Consider the following 17,810-nt stretch of genomic DNA (forward strand, 5'->3'; position numbering starts at 1 on the left):
TCTGACACTTTCTGCTCAGTGTTCAATCCCCATCTCAGCGGTCTCATTCGGGATATCAGGCAGGGCTTTTGCGTACAGAGATATTTTTGTCACAACGACCTGACGTCTTCAACTTGTTGAAGTAACAGTGAGACGCCTGTCTCATACATACATGTCAGTGACAAGCAGTTCACGCAGGAAAGTTGAGCAAAATTGAGCGGCACTGTAATTAAGTCCAGGGTAATGTTCTGAATAAATGATGTAATTTATCCTTCTGTGCTTCTTTCGAGTTTCAAACTTGCTTGGAGTACAGAGAGAAAATGTACTACAGCATCCATGCTAAATAATTTATGTGAAAATAGGGAGTTTAATGACATGAAGTGGAGTTTACATTCTGCCATACATAAATAATAGACATGTTGAGTGTAGCGGATCCTGATACATTAGACAATGAATTATGAACATATTCTACCCTGTAGAGACAACTTCAAAAGAGCAGTTAAGCATGACAGAAAATATGAATGTATGCCCAAATTATTGTGACATTTTGTGATTTTTCTCAAACCCTCCGAATTAGAGAGAGTTTGGTTCTGCTGGAGTACTTTGGACATATTTCTCACAATGTCTCTTTGTATGCAGCAATCTTTGACAATTATCCTAAATCTTATATTTATCAGAGGAAATTTAACTTTATCTTGTTTCCTTCTATAGAAAAGTGAGAGATCTTCAGCAATCAAAGCTCAACACACACACACACACACACACACACACACACACACACACACACACACACACGGACACCCGACCCTCTCTGCTGCAGACGTAGGGGCTTTCACATTATGTTGTGAGCGTCCAACTCTTTCATTGTTTCAACAAGAGCAGTTGGGTGTCTCCTCAGCTACTGAGACATCTTGAACTTTTCCTCGGCCTTGAGCCTCCCTCTCTTTGTCATCCCTGCCTGTCCACAGCCTGCTCTCTGCTCCACCCCTCGCCTCTCTGACAAAAACTGTTTATTCAGGCCCCGTTGGGTGGGGTGTCCGGTTCTCCGGTTCTCAAGGGCATCCTGTTTTGCAGCTGCTCTTGAATGTCTGTTTCTCTTTCAAGATTTCAAGGGATTTGTTCGGGTCGGGAACATGTGTCTGTCCTGTGTGCGCGCAAGTACGTGTGTGTGTATGTTTGTGGCGTTTTGCAAAAATTGGATTATAGTGAGCGTATCAACCACCATTAAGCGATAAACCAGAATAAATCATTGAAGCGACACACTGGGCTTCAGATCAGCCACATAAACACACACACACACACACATACGTCAGTGCATGAGCACACAATAAGCAGTAGTACTGAATATGAAAAATGGTTTTCAGATGTTGTTATCATTAAAAAGGAAGTTATAAGATTAAGCGTAACCTTTAAACCCCATTGGCATTTTCAGTGGTGTATATACATTTTGAATTGTATTATGTCTGGCAGCTTGTGTAACCACTGACCATTTTGCCATTTTCTTTTCCTACGACCAAAAGTATTTGGTATTCTTACTAAACTTTTATCCAAAAAAAGAACTGTATTTGACCATTTTCTTCAGCCAACACAGACAATGTTATGAACTAAATAGACAACAATGAAAAATGAGGTGTCCTATTTGTACCGGACTGGAAATCTAAATGTTTGGGACACTTCTACTCATATTTAGACATCTGTGGGTGCCAAAGCTAATCAAATGAAGAAGAAAAAGAAGGGGTAAGACGTACACCTCATTCACCCGTTATTTTGTGGCCGCTGTGCTTCTGGGGTGGTTTTTAAGGTTACGTTTCATTTCTGTCCAGTTAAAGTTTGGTATCACTAAATTATTTTAGGGCCAACTTCATGATAGCTCGCTGACGTTAGCTCACTGACGTTAGCTCGCTGCCGTTAGCTCACTGGCGTTAGCTCGCTGGCGTTAGCTAGCTGACAATAACTAGCTAACGTTAGCTAGTTATGCTTCCCATTAAAGCCAGGGTTAGCGTTTTGGTTGAGAAACCGGTCAGAACGTGTTTTAAAATGACTTTCTTTGGACGTGCCATGTGTAACCATACCAAGCTGATGCTATTTCATATAAAAAAAAACATGAATTTGGTGGATGAATCCAGCTGTTTTGTTTTTGACGTTAAAAAGGCTAGTACCAATATGTAAGGTACACTCACACTCCTTTTTGATTATCTCCCAAATAACACACACATTGTTATATAATAATGTTGCATTACAGGCACCCATTCCATGACTAATAATAGAAATGGCATACATGATTAAGGTGATTGATGTCTCCCCAACATCTGTTCAATACTCAAAAGTCAAAGGTTAACACGACGCCGTGTTACAGATGCTTCAGTGGCTTCATTTGCGTGCATACTCTAAATTTCCCAGCGGTATTCCTCAGGTCATTACGCATGCAAGCTTTTAAAGTGCACACAGTATGTGTGTGTTTATGTATGTGCTGCAACACTTACTAATGGCAGTGGTCTTACATAACACGCGCAGATTGGGAGCCGTAATGAAAACACCTGTATTTATTATGTTATCAATGGTTTTTTTGAAAACCAAAGGCGTAAAATGAAATAAAACTAACTTATAAAAAAAACATCTGCATGTTGGTAAATCCAGTAGATGTGGAGGGAATATTTTTAAAGTACATGTAAGTTGGTTTATAATTCATATAGAGAGCCACGGCAGAGTGAACACATCTCGAGATCGGGTTTGACAGATGTGGTACATAAATAAGAGAGTGGTGGTGATGGGGTCGGGGCGGTGGGGGAGGCAATCCTTTTTCACCTGACACATTGCCCGTAAAATTTCTCACCGGATGTAACACACGAGACACCACACTCCCTCCGACCCGTTATTAAACGCCGTTCTCCCACACAGGCAACAGACGTGTTTTAAAGCTATTTAAAATCAGCCGGATTGTGGGGATTTCAATGCGATGGGAAAAAGCATCGGGGGCTTCCCAGTTTCACAGCGGCTTTAATCTGGATTTCTTTGTTGTGACTTGCTAAGTGATGCGAGGCTGCACAACGTCTTGACAACGGGTTCCATAGCAGCCGCTCACACAAAAAACTGTCAGACGAGAATATTTTGCTTTTGAAAGTCCTATTTTGGAGCAAAAATATTGGCCTACATTGACACAGCAGCGCAGTCAACCGTTTTATTAGAAATGAAACAAACATCATTATTGACACTGTCTGGGAAGAAGAGTGGATGCATCAGCAGGGTGTGAAATGCATTGATGAGAGGGGAGCGTGTGTGCGCGTCGCAGGCAACGACATCCTCAAGTCGGTCTTTTGTGAGGATTTGTGGCTGTTCTTTCTCTTCGGTAATAATTGAATATCTTTCTAGGTTTTGGACAACTAGTTCTTCTTGGCAATTGTTTGATGGCACTTTAGAGGCCAAACAATGAAGGGAAAATACAACCAGCAGCAGCCGCAGCTGTTAGCTGCAGCCCTCAGTCACGTATATAGAGTTGTTGAGGCTTATTTTGTACAGGTAGAAACATTATGGAATGTCATTTATGAGAAATCCAACGTTACCTTGCATTAAGTCTCGATTGGGCTGGATGTGGGAGAACATGGAAACATCCATGAAGCGATTCATTCTTGTAGTGGGTTAGCAAAGTATCACCAGTCCCAGACTGAAGTCAAGACAACATCATCCATCTACTTAAAACACAACAACTATATGACTAAAATATTTCAGGCTGTGTAGGATAACAAATAAATTCATGTGGCCATGCCCGCCACAGTTACAGTACACCGTGACTTTTGCTGTGGTCATTCTTAGTGGCTTAATCCACGCTGCGTGGTTTCAAAACTGTGAAATAAATAAATAAACATCCAATCATCCAATTATGAGCCTTGCCGGAGAGAATGATGTGATCTGGGTTTTGTACAGTGAGGAGCTTTGGGCCATCTGTCTTTATTCACCACGATACTGAGCGGTAAATCCTGTTTCCGGGCCAGCGCCAGTGAGGCCGGCCGTCTTTTTGGTCACTTTATTATATCATCCATTATCTTTTCCGCTTTGGGCTCATTGCCATCATTTAGGAGCAGGAATCACTGGCTCAGTGGACAATGTGTTACTCGCTATCGCCAAAGCACATTGTTCAAGATTATTTCACGTTATCCAAATCTTATTTGCCAGCGCGCGGTTTACTCGACAAGAAAGATGTGAAGGCAAAAAAAAAAAAAAAGATCTCAAGCTGGATTAAGAGCACGTGACTTTGGAGCAGTACTGCAATACTCGAATGTGTAAGTATATTTTAGGTTGCCCCACAAGGCAAAGCACGCAGGGATCAAGCAGCTCAAAGATTCAAGAACATCTTGTGAAAAGAAAAAACACTTTGCTTTTCTGCCTTTTGAGGTTTAATTGGCAGAAGCGTTTGATGCAGTCGAAGCGCATTGATTGACAGCTTGTGTCTCACACAGTGGGTACAAATCATTTCCCGTATTCCGGTGCATAAAGTGTAATAAGGAGATCAGTGCACTGTATAGAATAAGTGTCTGTGTCAGTGTTCTAAATCGGATTATTGTAATTGCTGATGTATTGATTTGTTTTATAATTATGTTCTTCAAAGCCCAAAAGCTCACAGAGATGAATCATAACAGAGGGACTAAATGTCTTAAAATAAAAACTTTTGTTGAATAGTGGCTATAGTGATTGCCCTAATAAATATAAATAAATATTTCATTTTCCTTCCATTTAAAAGACTATGGTGCACTTAATGTCACAGATAACCGCTGGAGCCGCACAAGTAATTGATCACAGGGTTACTGTTTAAAGGTGAAAATGACTTCATGCCAAAAATTCATCCAAATGTATATAACCGGGAACATTTTGATTTATTTAAATTACGTTAAAATATCCAATTCCCTGGTTGGTTTAAGAATTCCAGGTGTCTCGCTATTCTCTCACGGACCAGTGCCATATATTTACATATGCGGTGTATTTTCCAGGGGCAGTGAAGCGCGTAATGAATGTAGGCCTAATAAGGCCTGTCGAGGAACGAAAGCAAGCTGCCTCACTCAGGACATAATTGGCCGACCTCCGGCCAACGTGGAGCCCTGTTAACTCGTTGAAGCCATATTGATTCAAGTCAGCAATCCGTTGTACTTTGACGGCCGGAAGAAAAGAGGAGGTTCGATGATTAAAGGCGCTTCAGTGATACTAAAATCCACACAGTGCAACGGGTTATTAATCAAACACTGGTATTGCATTGACGGTTGATATCAGCCAAAAACCCAATTCCCCTGGTGAAGGGCCACTAAAAAAATATCAGTACTCCTCACAACATTTTTTTTTCACCTGTTTTTCAGTCTGAAAAGAAGAAGCCATAATGTAGTGAGGATATGCAGGATAAGGTAAATGCTAAGAACTTGAGTTGTAAAAGGAAAAATATCAATCATTTCACCTTACTGTCAGGTGGTTTCAGTTTTCCCACTGCAGGTTGAAAAGGCACCAAAAGGGATCCTTTGCGCAGCGTCTGCATGAATTGAAGTGCAGATCAACCTGCATTAGCATGTAAATCACTTGAGGAGGTGGAGCTTTCGCTTAGAGTTGAGCACCGGGGATTTAATGCAGTTCACTCGGATACCTGTGTGTTTCCTCACTGCACCACCATCTATTTCACTAAATAGATCTTCACAGCAGATCATTTCCCTCCTGTTCCCTCCAGACGTTCAGTGCCAAATTACAGTCAAATTAATTCCCATTGAGAGCTGGCTTGTAACTGCATCTTTCTCTTTTTTCTTTAAAAAGATTATATTATGGCCTTTATTTGCTCATTTTGGCGGGTGTTGTTTGCGTTGCTGTTGAACTGAGGTCATGTGGTTGTTCCGGCCTGCCCTCATTTGCTATAAATGGTGTGGACAATATGATAGAAACACCTGTCAGTATCAGCTGGCACCTCTTAGTGTAATATCCCTGTGTCCCTCTGACCCGATGGTCGCCTCTGACGTGGATTGTGTTGCTCAAGATTGTGATGGAGCAGCTGTCGGCGCGGCCCGGCTGGCCTTTTCTTCTGGCCTTTGCATGCGGCGTGAATGCGTGAATGGCTGTCAATCCCTGGGATTAACTGGCCGCCTCTCAGCCAACGTCAGATGGGATTGGCTCCATTCCCCCCCCCCTCCGCAACACACAAGGTTAAGTGGGGATAGCCAATGCAAACGGTAATTCTAATGGACCAATTGACCTGAGTTCATGTGTCATTTGACCTGATGCGTAGAATATGTTTGACGCATCTGACAGCATTGTTTCTCTTTTGAATAACATAAACGAATTCCACATACTTCTCGTCCATCCCTTTGAGCGAACTATTTGGTGGATGACGCTGAATCCGCATGATGTTATGAAATACTTCAGCACTTCAACCACGATGATGACGCAGGCGTCCCCAGAGGTAGCATTTCGGGTGACCGGTTTGAATAAAGATGCACTTAAGGCCAGATGTAATGTATTCTTGATGTGTGTGTGTGATATAGAATGTAACTGGGTTAATTCAAAGAGTAATGTGAGGTCTGCATCGCTGGAGGCATGTGCCATGCGTCCCGCGTGCCCGACTTCCAAATGAATCAAGGCTTTTCCACAGTGTTGATGCCACCAGCGAAGTGCGTAGGGCTTTTTCAAATACTAAATATTACATCAAATAAGCCTGGCCGTGTCTCTGGTGTCACTATAGCAAAAATCAGCTTTTCAGGCTCGCGAAAAAATCTTCATTGCTGGTTTTGAACAGACAGATGGAGTGATTCTAAATTTAGATCAGCGCAAGGTTCGCACTCGAAATCTCGTGACCCCCCCCCCGGCGTGCTATCATTTTCAAAATAGGTTCTTGCAGATGCTCTCCCCGCTACGACAGTCAAAGGAGACTCTGCTCCTGTGTAGTGAATGGTACCTTGGTTCTGTGCACGAGGTGGCAGCCGGTAGCGAGGCGCTCCGGAGACAAGCTGATAAGTGATTATTATTCAAATGCGCAGTGCGTCCTTTATGGACGCCAATCTCTTTGTCCTGGTCGGGACGTCGTAACTCATGTATGCCGGGGGATGGAAGGAATATGGGCGCTGGGTACTTTAAAATGTGTGGCCTAAGGAAATCAGTGGAATGCAATCCTTGTATTTTAATGTTTAACAAGGGGGGAGCAGTGACGGGACAATTAGGACAACAGCTCATCTCACACCTGTTCTAAGTAGTCCCGTCTGATGCTGCTCATTCCCTTCGCTGCCTGGGGAGGGCAAATGGCTCGCATTAATCAGACCATGTGCGTTACACACGTTAGGTGTTGATTGGCTGCAGATAGTTCGATTCTCTCTGGGTGAAGAAATGAACAAAGCCCATTTGTTGTGTTGGTTTTCATTTGTATGACCCACTGCTCCCGGCAGCCAACAACACGTCTTGAGTTATCCAGCAAATAAACAGAAGCAAACAACCTGCAAATGTATTTGTTTCTCTCCTGCAAAGCCGACTTCAATAAACGTCTTTTGGGCTCCAAACCCGTAAACAACTCCTGTCTGAGTTTCTCTGTAATCTCCTGCCTTCCACGTTGCGCCCACTTAACCTCGCAGTGAAGCTGCTGCCGTCTCCCCGTGAAGCTGGAATAGAACGGGTCTGAGAGGCCAATCATACACTCACAAAGGAACAGTCAGCGAGGGGTCCAAACCTCTGGGAGGGGGGGGGGGGGGGGGTCGGCCGCTGGACGGCCTCAACGGGCCTCGGTGGCTCTGAATTTCTGAAGCCCCTCGATTGTGATTCAGCTCACGGCCTCGCTGCGTTTCTGCTGAGTCGTGGGTTAGTCACCGGATCGCTGTGATCCATCATCGCTCGCCCTCCCTCCCCAGCGCCGCCCGCGGCTCTTTTGTCCCGACCCACCACCCAGTGCCCGTCCCTCTGTGCTCCTCTTTCATAATCGTTCTGTTCCTAATTTAACGTGTTTTTTTCTGGTGTTTTCACGTTCATGTTCTCTTCAACAGATCGAGAAGATCATGAACTTGATTGGAGCAGGCATTGAAACGTCTGAAAAGCAGCGGCCCACCCGGAGCTCAGGTAACGCCTCACTTCCTGCTATGTGTTCAATGCCGCTGGTTAAAATGCATTGTTTGGTTAAGGCAGAATGACATCTGGGTAAATGATACCATGAACCATCCATGAAGCTCTCGCTGTGGAGTCAGGATTAAAACACAGCCTCCATTTTTTAAAACTATTCTTATAAATCAAAGAGATTCAAGCTGACGTTTCTTTGGCACGTTGGTGTTATTTGTTACACACAAGGGTTCCACTTCGAGGGAAAATCTCCTTCAAAATTCCGTAGTTTTGTTTTTCTGGAGTTACTGGATCGACAGTACGCTTCGTCAAGTGTCCTTCAGGCGGAAGCCAGCTGGCGTCGGCTCGGTTTGGTTTGGATGCGGCTCCTGAGTCGGACCTCCCTCTAACAGAGCCTCTGCCATAAGGTGGTTTCATCACGCGGCGTTGTGTAACAGCTCCTGCGGGGCACAGCGCCGCCTTTTAGAACCCGACACGACGTGCGATTGTGTGGTAATTATTTCTCACATCTTACATCTGTCTGCACATTACGAAGCAAGCGGGTTACAGTGGACAAAAGGTGAGGAATAGTTTCACCTACTCAACCTAAATGCAGAGTCCACGACATGTAGAGGACTTCTCGTCTCAATGTGATGTTTTGCAACAAAAAAAAGCAACGAGAAATAGAAAATAAGTGAAGTAAAATGAGTAATATTCAATATATATTCCATATAATTATACCCATCCTGTGATGGGGAAGTTATTATTTCCCCCGTGCTTTCCTCTTCCACCAAATTTCACAGGAATTGGGCCAGTAATCTTTACTTAATTAAAACAGACTAACAATCCGAACCAAAAGCACTTTTCAGAAACAAAATACAGTTCGGGGTGCCTGACATGATATTAAAAAAAGAAATACAAAAATCATTGCACACAGTTTAAACGGATTAATAAAATACATTTAGAACAAGAACGGAGGCAAATGAATAAACAATTACACATAATTCAATGATTATTAAAATAAATGCAACTCCAAAAGAATAATTGCAATAAGTATAACCAAGAGGAGATGAATATTTATATTGGAGGGTTCATTTATAGCTTTAATTGTAACTTCCAGCACACTTGAGCATTCTTTAATTAATTGGCATCCTAACAATTAAGACCTGAGGTTATCCTACATTACATAAAGGAAATATGTTGTCTTTTTTTCTTCTTCTACACATATAGGTGCGTGCTATTTATAGACCTTGTTTGAGGAACAGCAGGCAGAAAGTGTCCCAGATTCAGCTGAGTCATGCAGTCGCTCCCACGATTTTAATCTGAGGTCGTGCACAAGTAGTTCTGGAGGTTGCGAAGATGCTTTTGTTTGCTGTTTTTGTGCGTGCAGCTTAGTCAAGATGGCGTTTCTCTTTAACCACAGTCTAATAAAAGAGAACAAACAGGTAGCAGGGGAGGGAGGGAGGAGAGAGAAAGAGATGATGGAGATTACACAAAGACGGAAACCTAAATCGTCCCTCGTCCCTCCACTTTTATCTTTTTACTGTGACAGAACTGGGACAAAAACGTGACGCCTGTTCCAGCGTGTTCTCTTTGCACACACCGTTTCCTTGTGTGCTGTCGCGCTCGTACCATCACATCATCACACCATCGCATCGACGCATCGTCCGGAAACGGAGTTTTCTGAACGTCCGGTTTTTGAGACGCAGCCCTGCGAACCTTGCGGCCGTCCCGCGTGAAAAAAGGATGCGGTTGTTGTTTGGTGTTCGTGTGTCGCCTCCATCGTGTGCCAACAGAGCACCGAGCAAATGGGCTTAAACGGAGAGAGGGAGCGGGGGGGGGGAAGATAGACGCGCCTAACGGCACACGGGAGTCATCGGCTTGGTTTGTGTACAGGCCGCCATCACGCCTTCAAAGGACGGCTCCGCCTTCAATTCCTCTGAATTAATTCGGCTTTGCGGCTCACTTTCTCTCCTCCTCGGGTGTGTTGACGTGGCGCCGATAAAGACGCACGGCCTTATCTAGGCCCAACCTCTACCTCTTGCTCTGTAAATATGGTTTCTTTTTGGGGGGGGGCGCTGCTTGGATCCATGTCTCGAAGTGGCAGTGCTCAAACCGTAGAAGAAACCCACTTGGTTAGGTTTGACAGCTTTGGTCTGTTTAACAGCGGATTAGACAGTGACCCAGTTCCCCCCCCCCCCCCCCCCTACGGAGAAGCATTGGATACTCTGTCAGTCAGTAATTAGGTGCTACCGTGGGAGGTGTTGCTGTCCCAAATGAATGGGAGCAATTGGACGGGGGGGGGGGGGGGGGGGTGCGGTTGGTTTTGACGCTCTTTGTGTGGACATCGTTGTGTAAGAGCTGGAGTCGTGGGATCTCGTAGTGAATCACAATTTGTCCGCTCACGTGTTTCATCAGTCTTGCTCTGTCTCTCGTCCGTCTCGCTCGTGCCCCCCCACCTTGCTTCCATCACTTTTCTCACCGCCCCGGGGGGGCCAGCCTGACAGCAGCTTCTCTTTCTGATAACAACTGATGAGCACCGGTCCTTGCGGATGACTGACGGGTCACGAAGACCCGACTTGGCCTTTTACCCGATCGTTAACGCCCGAGCAACAGTGGTACGGGCGGCCCAATTACGGAGGAGGCTCGATCAATAGCCCTTCACTTTGCTTCCCTCCGCTGGCACGGCTTCTCCTCGCTGACTGGCCGACTACCCATCTGGGAATGTGTGAGGTGATTGCGAGCAGCTTGAAAGCCTGCATAATTACTCTCTGCCTTCAGCTGTATCCAGGTTACAGCCGTGATGGATGCAGCGGGCAGCGCAGCATGAGTCTAAAGTCCACAACTTCCTGTGTAGCCTCTGGCAAAGGCTTTTCTTTACCTCAAATCTTTCATGATAATATATTATCTCAGGCGTTTATCCAGGCCATTCCCCATAAGACGCCTCTGCATGACGGGAGCGCCTGGAAGTACAGGATGGAATTTGTCTTTTCGCTGTGTGAGTGGGCGAGATGAAGAACTTGAAAGTGTGTCTCTTCTCTTCTGTTCTCTTGTCCTTACAAATGCATGAGAAACTTCCTCGCTGCCCCCCCCCCCCCCCACCCCCCCCCCCCCCCTTTTGTCGTATAATCAGATGAACGCAAAACCGTCTGCTAAGAGGCAAAGGGACTGACGAGGCTCTTTGATTCAACATCCCGTGACAGCCTTCAGAAGTTCGGCCGTTGCAGAGGAGCATTGGGCGAGATCCCTTTGGGGGGGGGGGCTCTGCGTGCCTGCTCTTCGCCTCTGATGGCGGTATCCTCCCCGCACTGGCGTGTTTCTGCGATTCCGATCAGCGCCAGGTGAGAGAGAGAGAGACACACACAGGCGGCTGTGTGTGAGCGCTGAGGCGATAGCAGGGGAAAGGGTGAGAGGGACAGGCGACAAGCGGCGAGAAAGGAGCGCTTCTGTGAGTCTGAGGGCGCGAGACAAGGAGCGAGACGCAGGGAGGGAGGGAGGGAGGGAGGGGAGTTGAAACTGTGGGAGAGAGGGAGGCAGAGAGAGAGAGAGAGAGAGAGAGAGGTGGCTACGTGGAGCAGAAACCACATCATCAGACGGCAGCCCTGCAGTGCCCTCACACAGCATGGGAACCTTGCTATGAGATCGAGAGCTGGGCGAAGAAAGCAGAGAGAGAGAGAGAGAGAGAGAGACGAGAGCGAGGTGGGAGGAGGAGGAGGGGGGAGTTAAAAAGAAGACATTGAGGGATTCGGTTGGATGAGAAAAAGGGAGGGAGGGGAGGAGGATCTGAGTCTCTTTTGCCTTGTCGTGGATGCGGGGAGGACGCGTGCAGCAGAGGCTGAGGTTGTGCCAGGGCTCTCCGCGGTCTCCTGTGTAGAAGTCGACCGGCGGCGGGACGTTATGCCCTGCCAGCAGTGAGGGGGGTGGGGGGGTGGGGAGGGGAAGAGGGTGGAGGTGGGGGAGAGCGCCGGGAGCAGCTTGCCGGTACCGCATCTGCGCCGCCTGCATGTCTCAGACAGGCAGGGGATGCAGCAAACCTCTGCCCTGAGCACAGAGGCTCTCCGGCGAGGAGAAGAACCAGGCGGGCTGGGGTGGGAGCAAAGGGGAGAAGGGGGGGGGCCGGGGAGGGAGGGAGGAGGAGGAGGAGGAGGAGAAGGAGGAGGAGGGAGAGAGGGCAGGACACCTGCCTCAGGGGGAAGCAGGCGTGACCCGCGGGCCATCGCTGGCTTCAGTGTCACCTGCCGTCTGTCGGATCGGAAGCCGGATTTACCGCTTTGAGGGATGAGGGCAGCGCCGGCACCACCGAGGACACCGAGGCTTCTTCTGCCGGCACGCAGCTTCCCGGGAGCTTCATCCAGGAACCTATGTTTGGATTTGATTCTAAATTGAGGAGTTTTGGATTTCAGGACACTGGACGTTTCTTTTTCTTCTCTTTTGCTGTAGGATTTACAATATGTCCACCTGAGAGTACTCCTCGGGGCTCTGGAGTGAAGGCAAAAAAACAAAAAAAAATGATTTAAGCAAATGTGTATTTCTTGATAAAAAAAACAAAAAAAATACACGATTACCTCAACAGTACTTTAGAATGCTGCTATCTTCGTTGTATGATCCGTGTCCTAGCTCTCAAAGAGATTGACCAATGAAGCCATGGGACTCAGCCAGAGCTTTACAAGTATGTGTTGAAAACCATGACAAATTTATTCGGGGGGAGTTTAATATTTCTGTGTTTTACACGCTGAATCATTTCTGAATGAAAATGATGGGTTTAGTTTAAGCGTGGTGTAATGATGTGTGATGTCATGAACATGTCTGCTTTAGTGATAGACCTTCTTCTCCCTCAGCCTCAAATGTATTGAGTCTCTTGACTTTCGTAGTTTCTAAGAAGCGTCATGTCTCTGGACCCGCTAGGCGCCTCTCACACTCGCTCAGCCGCTCACTGAAGGAATGTTTAGCGAACCCCCCCGCTTGATGGTCCAACATAACTAACTGGCACCGGGCTTCAGACGGGCTTCCTTCTCCCCCCCCCACCCTCCTCCCCCTGCGCCACCCCCACCCTCGCCTGACTCCTCCAGTCAGTCACTCTAACACCAGTGGATGCGTATTAGCCTCGAAAAGGGCTTTGAGCTGGGCCGCACTTCGTACCCTCTTCCTGTGTTTGAGTTAGCCGGGACCACCCCCCCCCCCCCCCCTCTCCTCCCTCACCCTCCCCTAGGCCTGGACCCAGTCTCTCCCCCCCACCCACCCCTCCCTCATCCTCCGCCTGGTGCCGCCGCACTCGGCCCTGCCTCTGCTGGCCGAGGATGATGTGGCAGTGCCACGTGTCGTCCTCTGAGTGCCGCTGCTACCGGCTGAACGGCTTCTCCCTGCTGAAGCGCTTCCCTCTCTCGGCAGATGGGGCCTGCGGTAAAGCCCTGGACCAGCCGGTCGGCGAGTGGCTGGAGCACGTGGGGCTGCCGCAGTACGAGAGCAAGTTCCTGCTCAACGGCTTCGACGACCTACGGTTCATGGTGAGTCACCTGCGGCGCGTCATCTCCGGGTGGGGTGGGAGGGTGGGTGGTGTGGGGGGGTGGGAGGGTTCGCTTTTACTTTGCATCACTCTGTCCACGCGGCTGCATTTGTCTTTTTATGTCATCGCTCTGCTCTGTCAGTAGCTCCACTCAACCCCCCCCCCCCCCCCCCCCTCCCCCTGCCCATCCTCCCCTCCCCTCCGTCCCTATCAGCCCTGCGCCGTTTCTCTTCCTCGCCCTCATAACTCGTCTTCACCTCCCCGTGCGATGCATGACCCCGCTGAGATTTATGGACCCACACTGGATCCATTTAAAGAACACGGCCTGTCGCCGGGCAGAAAGATAAATGACGGCCGAAACCCATTAACTTTTTCTCACATTTGGTTTCAATTCAAAATCCACCTCCTCCTCCCCCGCGTATCCAATCTTGGTGGACTTGACCTTTGTGTAGATAGAATCAAAAAAACCTTGAGAAACAGTCCCAAAAACACAACCTAGTTGTCAAATCTCCCTAAACTCGACCTGTGGGGAGGGCTGGCAAAAACCACACAATGTCTATTTTGGTAATAACATTATTATTTTACTGGTAAGTAAGTTATTTAAAAGCGACATCATTCGTCAACTCCAATGTTTTTAAAACATGATTGGACAGTTTCTGGAAATCATGAAAACCCTCTTGGATGAATGTTGTGCATTTTTAAAACCCCTCCATCAGATTACATATTGATAAGTTCATTCAGCTGCAGCTCACATGACGGCGTCCGCATGCCGACTGAAAGCATCGCCGTGTTATTCTGTCGAGGAGATCGCAACGAAACCTGATATCCAGCTGGTGGCGGTTTTAGAAAAGACCCCCCTCCCCGTGCGTTTTTTTTTTCTCTCCGTCCCCGGGTCCATGTTGATCTGAAAAAACTGTGCTCTGTGCTCTGTGAACAGTCACTTCTGAAGGGTAAACGCACCACGTTGCATCTGTTGGTCGCGGCACGGTTTGCCCCAAAGTGACACTCGGAGGGAAAGTGGCTTGAATTCATCAAGCGTTGCGGTTGAGGACGGATGGTCTCCTGTCGGCACCTCAGGCCGCTCATAGTGTCTTGATGGGGGCCGATGGGCATCGTTTCATTGGAAATGTTTGATATATTTACATGTTTTTAGAAACTATGTCTTAATTACATGTTTTATCCAGGAGAGAACACTTCATTTTTTAAATTACATTAAAAGGATTGTTTCCCCTGGAGGTACCTAATGAGTACTTTTCATGAACAGACATAGGAGAGGGTGGGGGGGGGGGGGGTTGGAGTTGAACCAACAAAGGAATTGAATCAATGACGTTGCGTTGATAATGAATGGTGTCTTAACCCTTCAGACACACTGGGCAGGTGGATGGGTCCTCATCATATATCTCATAGACTCGTTAGAGAGGACACAAAGCGACCTTCTCGTCTTCCTGGGTTGGAAGATTCCATGTTGATCAAGATATCCGGGACATGATGCGATAAAGGAAGGATGGGGTCACTGAGCATTCATTTTCATGTGTCTGCAGCATCAGGGAGATGAATGATTAAGACAAATAACCAGTGGATATTTAAAAGGATTTGGGGGTTAAAACCCATGGAAAGGTCGGTCAGACAGACATTGTGAATGTTTAATATTGTGCCCTTTTAGATTCTGACAGATTTCCTTCAGATGTGATCTAGTGCGGGAGTCAGGATTTCTTTGTCATTTATATGAATCCACATCATCTATTTGTCCTTCTGTGGCATTGTGCTTGTGTTCAGATGTCCAAACTAATGTTGCCGTGAGGCAAACGTCCGACTGCGAAACATCCAAGAAGTGACCCATCATGCATTTACATTGCATCCGATTTTTGCCGCCCTCTCCTTCTCAATTATTATAATTTAGAACTGAACATACACATTGTGACCCATAAATTAACTCTTCTTTCTTTCGGCCATATTATTTTTGCGCCAGCTAACCTAATTTGATGTAAAAAAAAAAAAAAAAAGATCCCCCTGTGGTGCAGAGCAATGGAGCAATTCTAATTCACTGTTGCATTAACTGAGTGCATTTAGTGAGATGAAGGACTTCTACCATGGCTGCATCTGCAAGTCGTGTCGGATTAAATCAAACTACCGTTGCTCATAAGCTATGTAAGAACTGAACCATATATTTCCGTCACATCTTTCAAATGCAGCATGAAATAATAAGTCTGCAGAGTCTCCCGAGGCGTCCTCAAACTTCAAACTGTGTTAATAAAAAGTGGGGAATCTATTTCGGGCTTCCCTTACATCAGACCCAGCTTCATTTTGACCTTTATGCTGGTGATCAGTGAGTAATCTCCTAACCGCACTCGGATTCCGGCCTGTGAACACTGCTGCATCGGGCTGCGAAAACCACTCCAGTGAGAGCACATTGAGTAAAGACTAATGAACATTTTGACATTCTTGGCCCGGGAAGAATCCAGCGGCAGCGGTCCAGGGGGAAAAAACGCTTAGCTCCACATTTTCAAGGTTCTCCTTGTATCTTCATTCCCCGGGAGTAAATTGACAAAGCATCCGCAGCTTGACGAAAGGAGACAAGGATCTGCTTCTCAGTCAAGATCTCGGGAGGTGAAACGCGAGAACTGTTCATCGTTTCGATGTCCTGAATCAAGGAATGGTTACAAAGGACGGTGAGATAATTCCTCCTGGACCGTAGCGCTTCCCTCGGTGAGACAAAGGGATCCCAGGTGCTGCTGCACTTGTGAAGCCTTTGTTCCTCTCCGAGTCGCACCAGATCAGATGGATTACTCCTGGCATGCGCGATTCATTTGACTTCGTTGTCCTCCCACTGTCACAGCGTGTGTCAGGGATGTGCGTTCGTGTCCCCCGTGCGTGTGTGTTATTAGTAAGCGTGTGTCTGCAGCTACAACGCTGCCCTGGTTGGAATGAGTCACGGCTTCTCACAAGCTATTTCTCATATGAGGCTCTTCTATGTGTACACGACCAGTGTGTCCATTTAAATGACTAATTGAGACGGATTCTCGTGGATTCTACAACTGTCCATTCTGTGCATTGTCTCCGTGCACATGTGTGTGTGTGTGTGTGTGTGTGTGTGTGTGCGTGAATGTGTTCATCTGTGTGCGTGCCTTGCATTTTGGCACGTGTAGGGAAGTAACGTGATGGAGGACCAGGATCTTAGAGACTTTGGGATCACTGACCCAGGACACAGGAAGAAGATCCTCCATGCGGCACGCAGCTTGCCCAAGGTACATCACGCGATCACAATGTGCTGCACGCTTGTAAAAGTAGTGGAAGATACAGAAGACATGAGACGTGTGCCGTAGTTGTGGTAAACAAAAGATGCTTGACTGAAGATATTATAGGTTATTTTAAGGGTTGGTCTATATTATACAAGGTATGTAAGCTGAACAAGGTTTGTAGGTGAAAAAGTAAGGACACACAAGTATAAAGAGTACATTTTGTGTGTAGATAAGGTAGAAGGTAGAATTGTACACATATACAATATATATTTATACATACTATACTGTACACCTCTATTTGAAGCCATACAACGGGCCCTGACATTGATTTCCTTTCGCTCCAGGTGAAAGCACTGGGCTGCGATGGCAGCACATCTCTTGTCTCCTGGCTGGACGGCCTTGGCCTGCATGAATATCTACCCAACTTCCTGTCGAGTGGCTACCGCACGCTGGAGTGTGTTAAGAACCTGTGGGAGCTGGAGATCATCAATGTGAGAAGCAAACACTTGCATGTAGCCGCTGCGGTTTTTGATGTGAGTAGGACTCAACGAGACATGAGCCATGATGGACACACGTCTTTAGGGATTCAGGACCTCGTCTCCTTAATCCCCAAACGGGCTTCGTGGGTCATGATTGAGGTTAAGCAGCACTCTGAAATGCAATCTTGTAATGACATGCAGCTCGATGATCGAAGCATTTGCATAAAACTGTGACAAAAACCCTTTCAATAGCCCCCCCCCCCCCCGCCAGGAAAAGTCAGTTAAAGAAGTTAAAAGGACTCATGAAGACGTTGTAAATGTAAATCAACCAGAAGTAATATTTGATGAGGTTGATGATCACTCTGCATTTAAATTTGTGTTTTGTGACCAACATTTTTATTGGTATTATAAGCCATTAAAACTGAAATTAAGATATGTTTTATGCCGGATTAACGGTACACAATCTGAGATTAGGATCTTTTCGGTCGCCACTCAGCGACTCGTAGAAGTCGAGTCGGCAGTTTGCGGCTGACGACGGCCAAAGTGCTGACGAGGTTCCCGGCGTTGGCCTGA

At 46.7% G+C, this 17,810-nt stretch overlaps 2 protein-coding genes across 11 annotated transcripts in view; one reads left to right on the forward strand and one right to left on the reverse strand.

The window, feature by feature from the left end:
- rps10 (ribosomal protein S10) overlaps nt 1-3,273 on the reverse strand; it is a 56,345-nt gene extending 53,072 nt beyond the window's left edge. The window contains exon 1 of one of the 2 annotated variants that reach the window (XM_062564137.1): nt 3,270-3,273. The gene's annotated coding sequence lies outside the window, so the exon portion shown is untranslated. Of the gene's footprint in view, nt 1-310; nt 315-3,269 lie in introns of those variants that run through there. The other variant, XM_037490388.2, reaches the window with a different exon arrangement.
- The window catches only part of anks1ab (ankyrin repeat and sterile alpha motif domain containing 1Ab), a 29,643-nt gene that overhangs the window by 1,758 nt on the left and 10,075 nt on the right, over nt 1-17,810 (forward strand). For 6 of the 9 annotated variants that reach the window (XM_062564130.1, XM_062564132.1, XM_062564133.1 and 3 more), the window contains 4 exons: nt 7,968-8,040; nt 13,405-13,520; nt 16,666-16,764; nt 17,103-17,291. In XM_062564130.1, coding sequence (XP_062420114.1) covers nt 7,968-8,040; nt 13,405-13,520; nt 16,666-16,764; nt 17,103-17,291 — 477 coding nt within the window. Of the gene's footprint in view, nt 1-7,967; nt 8,041-13,265; nt 13,521-16,665; nt 16,765-17,102; nt 17,292-17,810 lie in introns of those variants that run through there. The other 3 variants (XM_062564134.1, XM_062564131.1, XM_062564135.1) reach the window with 2 other exon arrangements.

Source organism: Pungitius pungitius, chromosome 8 (genome assembly GCF_949316345.1).
Source record: "Pungitius pungitius chromosome 8, fPunPun2.1, whole genome shotgun sequence".
NCBI classification, from domain to species: Eukaryota; Metazoa; Chordata; class Actinopteri; order Perciformes; family Gasterosteidae; genus Pungitius; species Pungitius pungitius.